Here is a 15,943-nt window from a genome sequence, read left to right on the forward strand (position 1 = left end):
CCATGGTCGAAGTAGCTGAGTTTACCTGAAACTCCTCCCATTTCCTGGCCTTGTGGATTGGGGTACTTTGCCACCCTGAGCCCTGAATACTCTGCAGCTGCAGCAACCGCTTGAGCAAAGTCTGCATCTGTAAAGAATGAGCCATCTGACGAACTGACTGCGCTCGACCTTCCTGACGAGACATTATCCTCCTCAGAGGCAGAACCCCATCCGTTGATCATGGAGCCTGTCACCGAGCTCTCCAGGTCACCCATGCTGGATGCAGGCGTCTGTTCGAGGCCTCGTAGTAGCAACCTCCGTGCGTGCATCTGGGGATGGTGAGGGTGTGTGTGAGGGTGGGTGTGGTGGTAGTGCATTTTGGCAACTTCTGCGTCCGTTTCATCTCCATCCTCCTCTTCTTCTTCCAGTATATCCTCTTCTTCCAGACCGTCAGTATCCAAAGGCAGGGGGCTGCTGATGTAGCCATATGTGTGAGAGGGGGAGTGGGGCCTTGGAGGGGGTGGAGGGCTCACACCACGGCGTCTTCAATAAGTGAAAAAAAGCATTCTTCATTTCAGCATTTCTTCATATATTAAACATTTGTATTATTTAGACATGGAGTAATTTTATAAATTTTTTTATTAAAAATGAGATGTATGCAAAGTCAAAACTCTCAAACAGAGAATCACCCAGAAATTGGTTGGTGAGAGGACTCAGCAGATTTTTATTATGACAGGCCCTGACCAGTGAACGGCCAGAAACTCCACTATTTGTAATTGGGAATGTTGGTGGCCTTTTGGAAATCTCTGGAAATCAATTAAGGTAATGTCAGGTATTGATTTTGACTTTGTTTTAAAATACTTGCTAACGCTATCAACACTCATCGCTAATATGCTAAAGATTGTTTAAGATGTGAATTCAATTGTTAACAATGCTAACCATGTTAATTGTGATGCTAAAGTTCCTTTGTTTTAAAATAAAACTAATTAGCATAACTGTTTAGGAACTGTACATAACACCTGACTGTTTACACTAGAAATGCTAGACTATCTTACGAGGGCTTCCATATTTATAATGTTCCTCATCAATAATAGGAATGCTGCTGCTTACAACTTCATGTCTGCTAATAAAATATATCTACATGACATATAAAAACTGAATTTATTTTAGACAGCCTTCTGGCTTATTTTAAACACTTTTCTTCCAGTTCGGAAATTAATTGTAACAAATGACTCCCCTGAAGGTAAGAAATCATCCCAAAGGCCAAAGTGTGCTTTTGAAAAATGGCTGACAGTGCAATGCAATATACAAAATCTGGAGTTAATGGACTAAATCATGACAAACAGCTATGAATTTTAAATATACTGGATGGATCTTTAAAATAATGTTTTCTGAACACCATCACACAGTCTGACTGTTCCCTTTTGGGAACATATCACGTCATACACTGCTTTATGGTGCGCAGGCATACCTGCGTTCATGGCTGTCTGGTGCCTCCTGGAGCATTGGCTGCATCTCCTCCTGGGGAGAGGGGGTGAGTGTGGCAGTAGACTGGTGGCTGTAGGATACAGCAGCAGGGGAAGAGGCTGCCCCACGTACCGGAGGAGTCGGACCCCTCTCCACCTCCTCTTCCTCCTCCAGCTCATCAGGCTGCAGGTACATGTGAGAGGGGGGGATGGGGCACTGCATGTCATGATCACAGCTGCCAGGAGACATAAATAATGCTTGTTAGCTACATATCAGTCAATGAAAACACTCTTTTTTATATACTGCAGCTTAAAAAAGATGTACTAAATATTCATGCTGTCCTCTCAAGACTTGATGTAAGTGAAGCTCTAATAAAAACTCCTAGGGCAAATACCTAAGATGAATGCATTAAACATTCTAAAAAAGACAAGAAATGCACAGAAAAATCGTGACAGAAAACAAAACAAATTGGATCTTTTTCTGATCAGTAAATGCGTCATGGCTAAGTCTTATCAAGTTGTACTGACAACAAAAGTTTTTGGTGTAAAAGTTGTTACTGAGACAAGTAGACTCAAATTTGGGTAATAAAATGATTAATTAATTAATTCATTAAACCTAATACTAACCTAATATATTTTAAATGAGCAAAATAAACTGCCAAAAAATATAACTGACAAATTGAACTACATCAAATTTGGGTAATAAAATGATTAATTCATTCATTCATTAAACCTAATACTAACCTAATATATTTTAAATGAGCAAAATAAACTGCCAAAAAATATAACTGACAAATTGAATTACATCAATAAACAAAAAATACACTGTAAACGGAGAGGCAATTATGGTGATTTAACACTGTAAAAAATGCAGTATCCTGTGATGAGATAGAAGGAAATGGAATAAAACTTTTTTGCAAACAAACAACAAACTGTTGTCAGAAGACATTTTTGTTGTGACTTTACAGGGAATGCTGAAGGTACTTCCATAAATTCTGTCCAACCAGGCTGATTCCCTGAATCAAAAGCTTTGTGGATTTGTCACACTGTCAAAATATCCAGGTCCTCAGCCAGAACAACAACAAAATGAGTGAATGAATGCTGCATTTTTTCTCAAAAGTAGGCAAGTGGAATATGGAAGCAATACATTAACTTAAGTGTGGAAAATCTTTAGGTATTTGGGACATTTTAAGACCTAAAGCTGGAATGATTAAGACTTTTATGCACTATATGGAAACCCTGTTCAAATACAAGGCAACTATGGAAGCTGTCATTGTTTACTGCATATTTGCTCCTCTGTCATTTCATACTTTTCCATAGTACAGGTCTTTTTAGGGTGTTAAAGGGCCATTTATCACCGGAACACCCATTTGTACCTGCCTTAGGGATATTTTTGTTGAATTGGCAAACAGGTGAACCCACCCAGATTTGAAAAATAAATTAAACTTTGTTAAATGTAGCTCTTTAAAAGAAATCAGAATAAGTTTTGTATAAAACAGAGATTACAAGCCTGCCACAAATCTCTAAATGATGCTTCTTTAATAAAAAGACTGACAAACTTGTTTTTATCAGATTGTCTTTTTACCTTTCCTCCATAGAGAGCGAGTAGTCCTCTGTGTTCCGCATTGGGGCTGGGTTTACAGGAGGAGGGGGGAGAAGGTCAGCCCAATTCATTGTGCTTTGTTTCGGTAGTTTGGGGGTGCGCACTCCCTTCTTATGACCCTGACTTCCTGCTCAGGAAAAAAAAGAACACCTAATCAGTCACAACAAATCTTCTAAAAATCAGTGTTAGAAAAACACATTGAATGAAACTGACAGTAAACAAAATGAACATTAACATGGCTCACAGAGAGCAATTATTTTGCTCACATCATTCCAGAAAGAAAGGATAAATAAAATGTTGGCTATACAGTAAAACCCAGCTGTTTCCTCTGAGAATTCTAAGCTGGTATTAAGAGAAAAGGTATGAAGAAAGCTCCAGAAACGGGTCAAATTAAAGGCAAGCTATTAAAATTGTGAACCAATGAGCTGTGATGTGCAAGGAGCACTAAGGGCCTATTTTTAATGGTTTGAACTTCAAACGTAATATCAGAATGGATACATGGCATTAAGGTGGCAGTGTTGCATGCGGTCTGCACTGTGTAATCATTTGTCCTTGTCCACAGGCAGACATTGAAAACTTGATGCAATTAGGCTGCCCCAGAATGGAAAGTAAATCCATTTAACAGAATTAGTGCGAAATAAGCAAGCGCAAATAAGCAAATGCTAAATATGAATGGAATACAAGATTCAGAAATACTAAATTAAAACATCCCTGCATATACTGTCCTTTAAACATCCATGAGTAACAGAAAGCAAAAAAAGCCAATTTGTGATGGAGCTACTGTCCGTTTTTGAAGAGCTGGCATTACTTCATCACTCCTTTACACTGCAATTTTCCCTTTATTCCAATTTTTCCAAAAGGTTACAGGTAAATAATCACATTTAAAGCCTGACATATATTCCGCCACAGTCTGAACTCTTTAACTTTAAGCAAAAATAGTTGTTCTAAACTGGTAAAATTGAGTAATTATAGTATAATGACTCCTACAAAAATTAAAATACAGGTGTCTCAATCAATGACTTTTAAATGATTGATAAAATAGTCTCTGACCAAACCCATCTGCCATTATCTATAAGCCTTTTGTCTGTGACTTTGTCAGCTGAAACCCCAACAAGTGAAGATTTTTTCAGCCATTGTTTTACAAGAAAAAAAACTTGGCTTGCTAAACTGTATTACATGCTGTGCCAAATATTTTGTTAATGTAATGAATCTGGATTTTTCTCACAAGCTAAAAGTTCTTCACACTTTGCAACATCATTAACAGAGAAATAGACTGGAGAATGTATTGGTTGCTGCAGCTTACAGTCAGTCTGTGTCATGTGGCCTGCTCTGCACACTGCAACAGTGGCATTTACCATTTTTAGGGGATGGGTGAATAGACATACGCAAGCATGGATGTACCACTGATAAATATAGGCTTAGTTAAAGCTACTGAGTTTTGAAACATATTCCCGGTATTGATTTAATTAAGTTTATTGTAGTATCAAATTAGGGAAGTAGTGCCCAACTCCTACGCTAAGACAAGGTTGTTAAGCATGTTTGACCTCTAAAAACCCATCCTGCAGTCAATCTTCTCTTAAAATATCCAAACTTCTTACCGGAGGTGCTGCTGCTACCTCGATCAGAGCTATTGTAGGAGCCCCCGGTGTGGGTGTCATGAGTCTGGTTGTAGGGGATAGTGGCGGGCATTGGACTGTCGCCTCCTCTGTAACGGTCTGTGGGTGAGGGAAAATGCAGTTTATAGTTAGTTTAGCATCATTTTTCAGACACAAAAAATAAATCTAATTTGTCTTGTGAACTAATCCAAAATGAAAATTTAACTCCTGAATGAAAATATGATGCATTAGGCTTGGTACAAAGAATTACACATGACAAACGGCATGCATCTGATTATTTCCAGGTACAAATGTAAACACATGCAACAAAAACACCACAGGTGTCACTGTCAGAGAGGTACAATAATTGGATTTTAGTTTGAGTCAAATTTCTTTGGTTTACCTTTTGCCTTTCTTTAAAAACAAATGAGATAAATCCTGAACAGCTGCCCTCATTAAAATACAAAGACATTGTATGAAAACAACATTGCAAGCCTAGCCCCAATTAAGATGCAAAAGACAGGTACAAAGTATGATGGAGTAGTACATGAATGATTTTGAGAAAAAGAGGAAGAAAAGGATGATGATGCCTGTGGTCACTGAAAAGGACTGAGAGAAAGCCAAAGGTTGAATGAGCATGGATCTGTTCTACAGTCATCCACAGTGAGGCTGAAACAGTCAGAGGTGGTAAGAACAGTAGGGAAAGTCAAGTGGAGGAAGATCATGGCTCGAAGATGACTTCTGCAGCCTTGGCTGCTGGATATTCCACACACTCACCCTTATTCAGTTTGTTTTGCTCCAAGATGTTGTACTGAAGCTGGGAGCCCATTTCCTGTTTTTGCTGGACTGAGGGAGGTTTCCAGCAGTGTTTCTCATTTACCTCCCCTCCACCCCCGAGTCCACCTCCGCTCCCTCCGGTCCCTCTGTCTGAGTTCATGTTGTTGCCCATGATGGCAGACTGGATGAGCTGCGTGGTGGCGTAAGGTGTCGGCTGGCCCCCTGGACCGACAAAACGGCCATCTTTTAGGTTCGGGCTGTTGAAGGTCTTCATTTCATTGATCTTGTTGGACAGGTCTACGTCGCCATAGACTCCTGACTCTGGCACCATGAGGTTGGTCTGCTTGTTATCCATCTGGCTGTTATAATTGGCGATACAGTCGGCTGGGAAACATGAGGAGGGTATTTAAGTCAGTCTTTTCTATACTGCTGATCATCTTAGCTGCAGTAAACCAGCTTGGTAAAGATTTGACACAGTCTGATCTAGTATAGGGGTGAAAGACCTATCGTTCTTAAGGACAACACATTCACATTTTAAACCTTTTAAAAATCACTGTCCACCCTAACTACTTCTGTTTGAAGTTTCGGTTTTGTTAGCTAAAGATTTCTCAAATTTACAGGTGCATCTCAATAATTTAGTTTACCATCCAAAAGTTTAATTTATTTAAGTAATTCCATGTAGATAAATTGCAGAGTGATATATTTTAAGCATTTATTAGTTTTTTTTTCATCATGGCTTGCAGCTAACGAACACCCCGAAATTCTGTTTCCCAGAAATTTTTAATTATACATACAGTAAGACCAGTTTAAAAATAGCTGTAATACTTTATGGGCTACACAATCATAGGAAAAACTGCTGATGTAAAAGTTGCCCAACAGACCATCATTAACACCCATCACAAATAGAGTGTGCCACAAATTGTGACTGCTGAAGAGTGCTGTATCCAAGGATATTAATGGAAAGTTAAATAAAAGGAAACAGTGTAGAAGCAGCTGCAATTATGAGAAGCATAACCCATCAAAGAGTTAAAGGGAATCAGTGCTTCAAGAGCGACCACTCTTGAAGCCTAGGCATATCCAGGACATGGGCTACAACTGTAACTTTCCTTATGTTAAGGCATTCCTGAACCTGAGACGTCAGAAGTATGTTATCTGGACTAAGCAAAAGGACTTGGCTGTTGTTCAGTCATCCAAAGTTCTTTTTTTGGGTGAAAGTAAACTTTGTATATCCTTTGGAAGTGAAGGTTCCAGATTTTGGAGGAAAATCAATTCAAATTGCTTGATATCCAATGGCAAGACTCCACAGTCAGTGATGATTTGGGGAGACAAGTTATTTGATAGTATTAGTTCTTTGTGTTTTCTCCAACTAGGCCTGGCTGTCTACCACACAATCCGGGAGAACCTCAAGCTTTCTGCAGATGCTAATTTCATTTTCCAGCAGGAATTGTTACATGCCCACTCTGCCAAAAGTAGTGCCACCTGCTTTGATGACCATGGAATCCCTATGCTTTACTGGCCAACACAGATGCCTGATCAAAACAGCGTAGAAAACCTATGGGGTATTGTAAAGAGGAGAGTAAGACACAGCAGAGCCAACAATGCAGACGAGCTCAAGGTCTCTGAAATAACAGTCTGGACTTCCTTAACACCTCAGCAAAGCCACAAGCTGATTACCTCTAAGCCACATGCTGCATTGATGCAGTAATTCATGCAAAAGAGTCCCGACTACGTTTGTGTACATTTAATATTCAGTACATGGGCATGATCTTCAGTAGAAATTAATGTATTAAAAGTCCTTTTTTTGTTTTTATTTTTCTAGATTTTTTTTTATGAAACTGAATTTTCATTTTTCACTAGCTGTAAGTCAGAATCATAACAATTAACAGGATTACATAGTTGCAATACATCATTATGTGTGTAATGAATCTATGTTAAAGCTTCACTTTTAATATTAAACTACTAAAATATATACATTTTCAAAGAAACTGTGATTTTATTGAGATGAACCCATAGTTAGATGATGCCTGTGGTGCTGCCCTTTTCTTGCTTAGTCTCAGTTTTACCAATGGCTCAGTGTGGGTGTCATCTCTGTTCTTTCCCATCTGACAGTGGAAGCACCTTCACTCATTGAGAAGGACAGAGAGACATGTCTGTATCAAAGACATGGAACAAGCCAGGCAGTAAAAGCACAGCTTCACTGACAGATCCAATTTTCCCTGGCTCATAAAATATTCAAATCCTCCAGCAGATCTGAGAGCCAGCCTTGCGGTAAATACCAGAGTCGGCCATAGGTACACGTGGCTCGTGCCATGCGCCTCACATTTCAGCTGCACAGAGCAGATCAACACTTCAAAGGCTGACATGTGAAAGCGCCCCTATGGCTGAGATAAAGGGACATTAACACTGATTTCTTTGCTCTGTCACCTAGTCAGTGATCCTCTTAATGTTCTGAATTTGGTTTTGGCACAAACACAAAGCATGCGTCTGGCAAGCTCCTTAGTGTCATACAGCAGGGTGTCATGTGGGCGAGTGAGGGCTGCCTTTTGTCTGTTATTCCCTGTTAAACATCGCATACCTTGTTCAACCTCGGAAGGGTGATTAGCACAAAGAAAAACTACACTTGACTATAAAGTCTGCAAAATGAATTATTAGTCCTCGCTGGGAGAGGGATGGACGTCAGGAGAAACAATTGAGTGGCTGGACGTATATTGGGTCTAACAGCTGGACAGGAATTATGTGCAGCTATTAAAACCATAGCCCCGACAAGCATAATTTAGAGCATAATTTAGAGCATAAAACATTTTATTGCAGTCCAAGTTTCCACTGACATGGTTGTTGGTTGTGGCTGAAAACTATTAACATTAAGCCCTGTCATCCAGGCCAAAGTTCTTGGCTGCCTTATACCATAAGGTCACTGTTCTCCAAACAGTGTAAAGCAGCCTTGTAAAGCAATCTGAACAAAATTAGCCTCACTTTTTTTAGAATAGTGCTGCACAAAGTAAAATAGCACTAACATAGCTGTAATTCTATAAGAACCCTTTCAGCTTCTGCTACATTTTTTGCAATCACTGGAAAGAGGCTAAATCCTATTTTACCCAGTTTCCTTCATTCCTAAGCATTAGAGTCATAATTTAGGATTTTTGAAGTCAGGGTTTGTTAAAAGGCAGTCAGTGTGGTATGTAACTCTCATGGCGATGTGATTTAGTTTAAATTCAGACTAATTGAACTTATAGGCTGGAGTTAGTCATAAAGAAGGCAAGACTAAAACTGATTTTTACTAAAGTATTTTATAAAACTCCTCATCCAGGAGGAGTGAATGCTGCAAGTGACTGACTCGACACAATCTGCAGGGTTTCCTTAGATAGAAAAACTTTTTTTTTGTGGCACTAGTGGCCTTTATTTTTTAGGGTTTTTTGACAGTAGGCAGACAGCAAATGGGGCAGAGAGTGGGGGTAAGACATGCGACAAATGTTGCCAGAGCTACGTGGGACTTGAAATCTGTATGACTCGATTGAATTGACTTTGTAAAGTGCCTTGAGACAACATGTTGTGAATTGGCATTATATAAATCAAAATGAATTGAATTGAAACATTTGTTTTGTGAAACACAGACTGGAAACAAAAAATGTAAAGCTTTTGTAGTCAGAGTACCTAATGTAAATAAAGTAAAGCAATATAAAAAGCAAAAGAATTATAGTGGTTTAAGTGAATACGATGTTACAGAAACTTCCACTTTTTACATGTTCTCTTATGAGCGCAGGTTTCACATAGAAAGATTACTGGTGGTGCACTACTGGCCTTTGTGTAAATAACAGTCCAACGTTAACATGAAGGCAGTTTAAAGGTTCATAGAAATAGCATTTTGCATGCAAGGCAGCCCTATAGGACTTTGAGTCAGGGTTGGTGAGAATATTCTGATTTTCCTGCTTAGAATTCCAGTTCTGTGGATTTTTCAACTTCAAACTTGAAAATTTCAACTTTAGAGGGAAGACAAATATTACAATTATACCAGATATTTTAACCACTCATGCATTGCCAATGGACAAGAAAAGTTTTTAAACTTTGTTATGATGAAATAGCAAAGCAAACAGAAAATCCCTAATCCCTAATGTCAATATGTTGGTACTTGGAAACCTTCCTATGTACTGAGGTGGACATTCTTACATAGCATTTGAGAACCATTGCACCAAGGTCTATTTGGGATAAAATTTTTGTTTTTCCTTAAAAAGGCATAAACAATAGTGTATGCGGGATTGATAACTGCTTACACAACACATACAGGCCATATTATGTCTGAACCGATGCTGTATCCACTTCTTAAAGGAGTGTTCCATTATTCAAATGAGTATTTTAATTGCAGCCTAAATTAAGGTTCCGGGGCACCTTACTATAGGGGAAGCGATGACCCTAGGAAATGGGATTCAGCCTAATTCTATCCCCTTCTTTCTGCTGATCCAGATGCCCCCTTCTCCCACCATCATTTCCACTTTCCCTGCTACAGGACACTATCCTGCAGAACAGTTCTGACCTCCTCGCCTGCTGCACATTTCTTAAACAACTGAGCACTTAGGGTAAATTACATTACCGGCTATAACAACTGTATGGAAATCAGCAGAGCAATTTGATTAGCAACAGAGTAGAGCTATAAGCCCTGCTCAGTGTACTCCTTTTATTTCCTGCCTAAAACAGCTCTACCCTAACCTCAGATAAATCAAACGCACAAAGCACATGCTCACTGCTATCCTGGTTTTATTTCTTGTGGAGACCTACAGAAGGCAGAGCTGCACACACCGACTCTCCAGGGAGCTAACCTAGATATCAGATTGCACTTCCTTTTTTTACAGCAGATTCCCCCAGCGCCCACATTTCTTATCACCATAACTATTTTGTCAATGACTGCACCGTTTCCTCTCGAGAGGAGTGTTTATTTTTGTTGCTCCCTGCACACAACAGGCTTGATGTTGACATACCTGGTCGGCTGTATGTTGCCAGGTTGCTGTCGCTGTTGCCGTTGCCTGCAGTGCAGCAGTTGATGCTGCAGTCATTGTGGTTGGAGCAGGAGTTGGGCCACGTGTCAGCCAGCCAGGGCTGAGTGGCAGAGTCACCCATGTTTAGCAAACCAGGCCTGTTAAAAGAAAACCAAATGTTTAACAATAGTGACAGACTAAGCCAACACCACAACGACATTCATCTGAGAGAACTGAAGTACCCGCAGAAAAAGAAGATTATGGTGGAGTTTATTTATCTAGCTGAGAAGTGGAAAACTAAAAAATCCGGCTTTAGTAGTTTTTGCCTTTTGGCCAAACACGCACCGAGGGAACACATTAGGGGGAAAAACACAAGCCCAGCAAAATAGATTGTGCGTGCTTGAGTTGCCCAGAGCCGAGAACACTTTCTCTGAGCCCCCGTGAGCATTAGCGATCCGCTTGGATTAGACAGCCAGATAAAATTCACTCCCAGTGTTGCGAAATGCACATCCTGAGCAGTCAGTGAACCGCAAGTACACCCTGAATAGATTCTATAGTGTCACATAATATCTCTTTCTTTTGAAAAGTTTCTTTTTAGCTAAACAGAAGGCAAAATACATTTTTTTTTCCTTCTGTGTCTTTCTGGGTTTTTTTTTTCAGCTTCTACCAAACATGTACAGTATGGATGAATATCAGCAATTTAGGAAATCATTGACATGTAGTTTTTGTGCATTAATGTGATACATTTCAAGCCATTGCTTCTGTTTTTTAATGGTTATAGCTTAAACCTAATAAAAACCCAAAATGTAGCTTATCATTAAAATAGAATAAGACCAATTAACAGAAGGATAGTTAATACAGTAAAATTATACTATGGCCAAACCAATCATGGGTAAGACTGGCAGCCTCCACAAGAAGGGTAAACCGTGGAAGGTAATTCCTATCTGAGCTGGATGTTCAGGGAGTGCTGTATCCAAGGATATTAATGGAGAGTTAAGTGGAAGGAAAACGTGTGGTTAAAACAAAAGTGGCATAACCACAGGTTTGAGACGATTTTGAAGCAAAGCCCATTAAGAAGTTTGGGGATTCAGGACATAAGCTACAGCTGTCATATTTCTGTGAGATTACTTGTATCTTTGGGTCACTGCATATTATTACTGTATCAAACATTCTCTGATTGGTATTGTATTATTTTCTACGTTTCTGAGAAAATAAATTAAACTAAAGTTAGTTTCAAAAAAGGGTTTTGATGCAGACTTATTATGTTATGGCCATGTTAATGGCTTAACACAAGGAATGCAACCCTTGTCCTGAATACATATGCATGTGATTGCTCTTGAAACAATAACTCCATCAGCAGCCCATGCCTTGTAAAGCTCCGCCAAAGTCTTTAATGGGCTTTGCTTCTCCATGCTGACTTGTTTTTTTTTACCAGACCTTTTCTTTCCACTAAGCTTTCCATTAATATGCTTTAATACAGCACTCTAAACAGCCAGTATATTTAGCAACGACCTTTTGCTGCTTATACATGTGGAAGGTATCGGTGACTGTCTGCTGAACAATTAGTAAGTCAGCAGTTTTTTCATGATTGCTTAGGCCATAGCATACAATTTCTGTCGGAATAAACAATATTATATTTTTTTATTACACAAGAATATAATTTTGTGAGAAACAGAATTTTGAGTTTTGAAACCAGTTTTTAATCATGCAAATTAATAGAAGTAATTCCTTCCAACTCAAATAATTGGAAAATTGTACCTATACTAGATCACTTAACAGTACTCTACTGTTCAACCTAGCCTTTAGCCAAATGTTGAGTCAACAAAGAGAACACAACATATTGTCTTTCTATTATTGCTCATTAAATGACTCGCTCCAGTATACAAAGACAAGACAGTCCACTTTAAGCAGGGCCATATATTGCTTTGGTATTCAAATCTGTACAGAAAGATTCCCCATCTGAATATCCCAGCACTGAATTAGCAATGAATTACATCTCCTCACTCTGTCCTAAATGACTCATTTCTTGGATTCATTTTGGGTAATGAACACATTTGTCTTGTACAGCCAAATACAATCTAACAATAGCTCCTCAATCACCCCAGCGGTTCTATGTTGATATCGAACAACCATTGTTTTCATGCAGAGCTGACACAGCCTCACTGCATACGGTGTTCGATCATACAACTGGGTAATGTAATGAATATAGATTTACTGTTGATGGCTTCAAACTAACTATTCATTAACACATGAACAACACACACACATTTTTGGCACAGCATTAAGTACTCTGAGGAGAAAGCGGGTAATAATTGAATTCATTTTTTCTCTTTTTGTCTGCATTTACCATTTGCCACTTACATGGCGACATGCCAAAGGTCATGTAGTGGATATACAAATGAGTTTTCCTGGATCTAATTCTGCTAGGTCAGTGAGTTTATGCACAATACGCCATTCCACTCTATGAGAAACACATGCATGCACATGCTGAAAAGGTGTGTTTTGCAGCATGTGCATGCATATCCATTAAAGTTGTTCGGCGACACTATGGCACAGCCTTCTGGTTTGATGTGGCTGTTCAACATATGTGATAGGGATGGGCTCCTGGAAGGCTGCATGAGTCTTTGTTCCTGTAAAAATACACCACAATTTGTGCACCTACTAACATCTCCTGCCATGAGCTGCTTTAGAAAAGGCACAGCTCTCCCCCTAGTGTTTGTAAAAGAAAAGTACAGATGCCTAACCCTTCTATACACACAAGTTCCTTTTTGAAAACTAAAATATTTTTTTATTAAAATATAAACATGGACAAGAATTACAATATAGTCATGCAGTAGTTTACTAAAAGAAACACACAAATCGAACCCTTACCTTCCAGCACTGCTGATGCCTTCCCCACCCCTCTGATAAGCTACTGAAAAGAGAGACAACAATGAGCTTCCAGTACACCTTCACAGAGAAAAGCCTGCCTTTTAAAAGTAAATACCTATTTCTTTAAAATTGTTTTATGCAACTAAAGCATTTTATTGGGATTTTAAGTGATAGACCAACACAAGGTAGTGACGTGGGAGGAAAATACTGCATGGTTTACTTGATTTTTTTTTTCACAAATAAAATGTAAAAAGTATGGGATGCATTTGAATTCAGTCTCCTAAATTAGAAAAAAAACAATCCTGTGCAATTACAGCTGCAAATAATTTAGTGCATGTCTCCATCAACTTAAGAAATCTACAAACAGATTAGTTTAGCCAATTCTTCTTTGCAACTTTACATATACATTTTCAAGTCTTGCCGCAGACTCTTAATTGGATTTACATCTGGAGTTGAAAAATGTTTAAAACCATCTGCTTTGTTCTGGCTGAATTGGTAGTGTCGTCCTCCTGCTGGAAGGTGTACCCTAGGTGAAGGTATACCTTCCACCTAAGTCATTTGCAGCTTCCAACAGGTTTTCATCCAGGATTGCCCTGTATTTAGCTTCATCCATCTTTCCATCAACTTTGAACAGCTTCCCTGCCTAACAATCGTATCCCTACACCATGATGTTTCCATCCCCATGTTTCGCATTGGGAATGTTGTGTTGAAGTGATATGCAGTGTTTGTTGTTTCTCCAAACATAACATTTCGCATATAGGCCACTAATTTCAATTATGGAATCATCTGACCAGAGCCCATACTTCCATGTGTTTACTTTGCCCCTAATGTGGCTTGAAGCCTACTGTAAAGTGAACTGGGATTAATATGACTTTCTTTCAACAATGGCTTTAGTACTACATCTCTTCCATAAAGCCATAACAAGTTGTGGGATGCAATAGTTGATTTGTTAGATTCTATCACCTTAGCTTTGGATTTCTGCAGCTTCTTCAGAGTTACTATGGGTCTCTGGACTTCCTCCCTCATAAGATCTCTCAATAGCTCCTCATTCCCTCTCTGTTAAGTTGAGGTGAACAACCATGTCTTGGTAGGTTTACAATAGCGCCATATTTATTCCACTTTAAGGTGATTTATTAAACGGCACTTTGTGAAATTTTCAAAACTAGGGATATTGTTTTCGAAGCTACTTCTGTTTTAATTTCCCTCACAGCTTTATCCCTGACCTGTCTGCCGGGCTCCTTATTTTTCATGATGCTGTTTATTCACTAATTTCCTTCAAACATTAGTTTAAACAAACTTCTATGACTTTCAAACAACATCTGTATTTATGTTGTGATTTAATTACACAGAGGTACTAAAGGTGATTGGTTGCAATGAAATAAATGTAGTGGTGATAGACTAAAGGGGGCTAAATACAAATACCTTATTTAGAAGTTGGGTACATCTATTGGATTAAATCCTAATAAAATACATTAACGTTTGTGGTTGTACCATGACTAAATGTAAAAACCATCAAAGAACATGAATAATTTGGCCCGGTCCGGTATCACACTCCATTATTATTAGGTTTAAATTTTTTAAATGCCAAAAGTGTCAGCAATGATGGGATGTGGGTATGTTTGCGCCGCTTCAGCCGAGTCACACACATGAAGCAGTCAGAACAGCAGGGAGAGGAAGTTGCAGCATAAGAGGCTTATGAAGAACAAAAATGTGGAGCTCTTTGGTTTTCCAGCTCAGGTTCTACGTGTTTAAAGCTCCTTGCACTGCAAGTTAAACACTTTTAAGGAATTCTGAGCTGCCGGTGTGTGAAAGGGAGATAAACCTCCAACTTTAATTACAATCTCTACCCTGAGAGGTGAAGGGGTGGAAGAGTTAATTCCCCATCTTTTTCTCTAACAGAAAGTATAGCTGGGGTTCTTCATATTCAAAAGAGGTATAATTGTCTGGTCTAAGATTGAAATCAGCATAATACACTGCGCATTCCAGTTTTTCTAAAACTGACAAACCTTATTAAACAAGTGAGAAATGAATCTGACTTGAAATTGTTCCAACAGATCACAAACAAGCCTGCAGCGGCAAAATGATTGTGCATGATTGCAAACCTCAAGGCAGATAAAAGTGAAAAATGCAACAGTAGCTACAGATAGCAAAGTATGCACAGACAGGATCAACCAGTGTATCACATTGTTTCTTTACTCTTCTTCCATTTCTCCCTGTTGTGTCCTTTAGTCTATACTCAGCCATGCCACACCTTGGACAAAGACTTTTTTCCAATGGATTTTAGTCTGCGCAAGGACCACAAGCACAAACTCATATAGAATGAAAGCTTTTCTTTTTATCTGCTTCACACCAAGTCACTTTGATTCACAGATAACTTCCTTAAGTCCACTGCCTGTCTAAATGGTGTGTCAGTACTGTGTCATTCTCTAAAATCCCATCTAATGTTGCAAGCAGCCCCTTTGATCAAGTTACTACTGGCTTTAATAGCCTCTTAGCAGAGTGGTGTCTTGATCTCTGGCACAGAGTTCAGACACAACCTAAATACTGAGGAGAACCTTTCCTTATAAGCAACTCTGAAAATGATCGGTTTGTTTTATTGGCTTACCCTGAGTGCTGACTTCATTCAGTCAGTGATTCTTTATAGAGTCTAATTAGAAATGTCAGATGTTAGCATATTTTATTATA

The 15,943-nt window shown here is 39.0% G+C and overlaps 1 protein-coding gene across 6 annotated transcripts in view; it reads right to left on the reverse strand.

The window, feature by feature from the left end:
* robo1 (roundabout, axon guidance receptor, homolog 1 (Drosophila)) overlaps positions 1–15,943 on the reverse strand; it is a 337,926-nt gene that overhangs the window by 10,568 nt on the left and 311,415 nt on the right. For 5 of the 6 annotated variants that reach the window (XM_047390959.1, XM_047390956.1, XM_047390960.1 and 2 more), the window contains 7 exons: positions 13,259–13,301; positions 10,391–10,545; positions 5,421–5,804; positions 4,647–4,763; positions 3,031–3,175; positions 1,451–1,681; positions 26–522 (listed from right to left, as the gene is read on the reverse strand). In XM_047390959.1, coding sequence (XP_047246915.1) covers positions 26–522; positions 1,451–1,681; positions 3,031–3,175; positions 4,647–4,763; positions 5,421–5,804; positions 10,391–10,545; positions 13,259–13,301 — 1,572 coding nt within the window. The remainder of the gene's footprint in view (positions 1–25; positions 523–1,450; positions 1,682–3,030; positions 3,176–4,646; positions 4,764–5,420; positions 5,805–10,390; positions 10,546–13,258; positions 13,302–15,943) is intronic. The other variant, XM_047390958.1, reaches the window with a different exon arrangement.

The sequence above is a fragment of the Girardinichthys multiradiatus genome, chromosome 18, assembly GCF_021462225.1.
Source record: "Girardinichthys multiradiatus isolate DD_20200921_A chromosome 18, DD_fGirMul_XY1, whole genome shotgun sequence".
NCBI classification, from domain to species: domain Eukaryota; kingdom Metazoa; phylum Chordata; class Actinopteri; order Cyprinodontiformes; family Goodeidae; genus Girardinichthys; species Girardinichthys multiradiatus.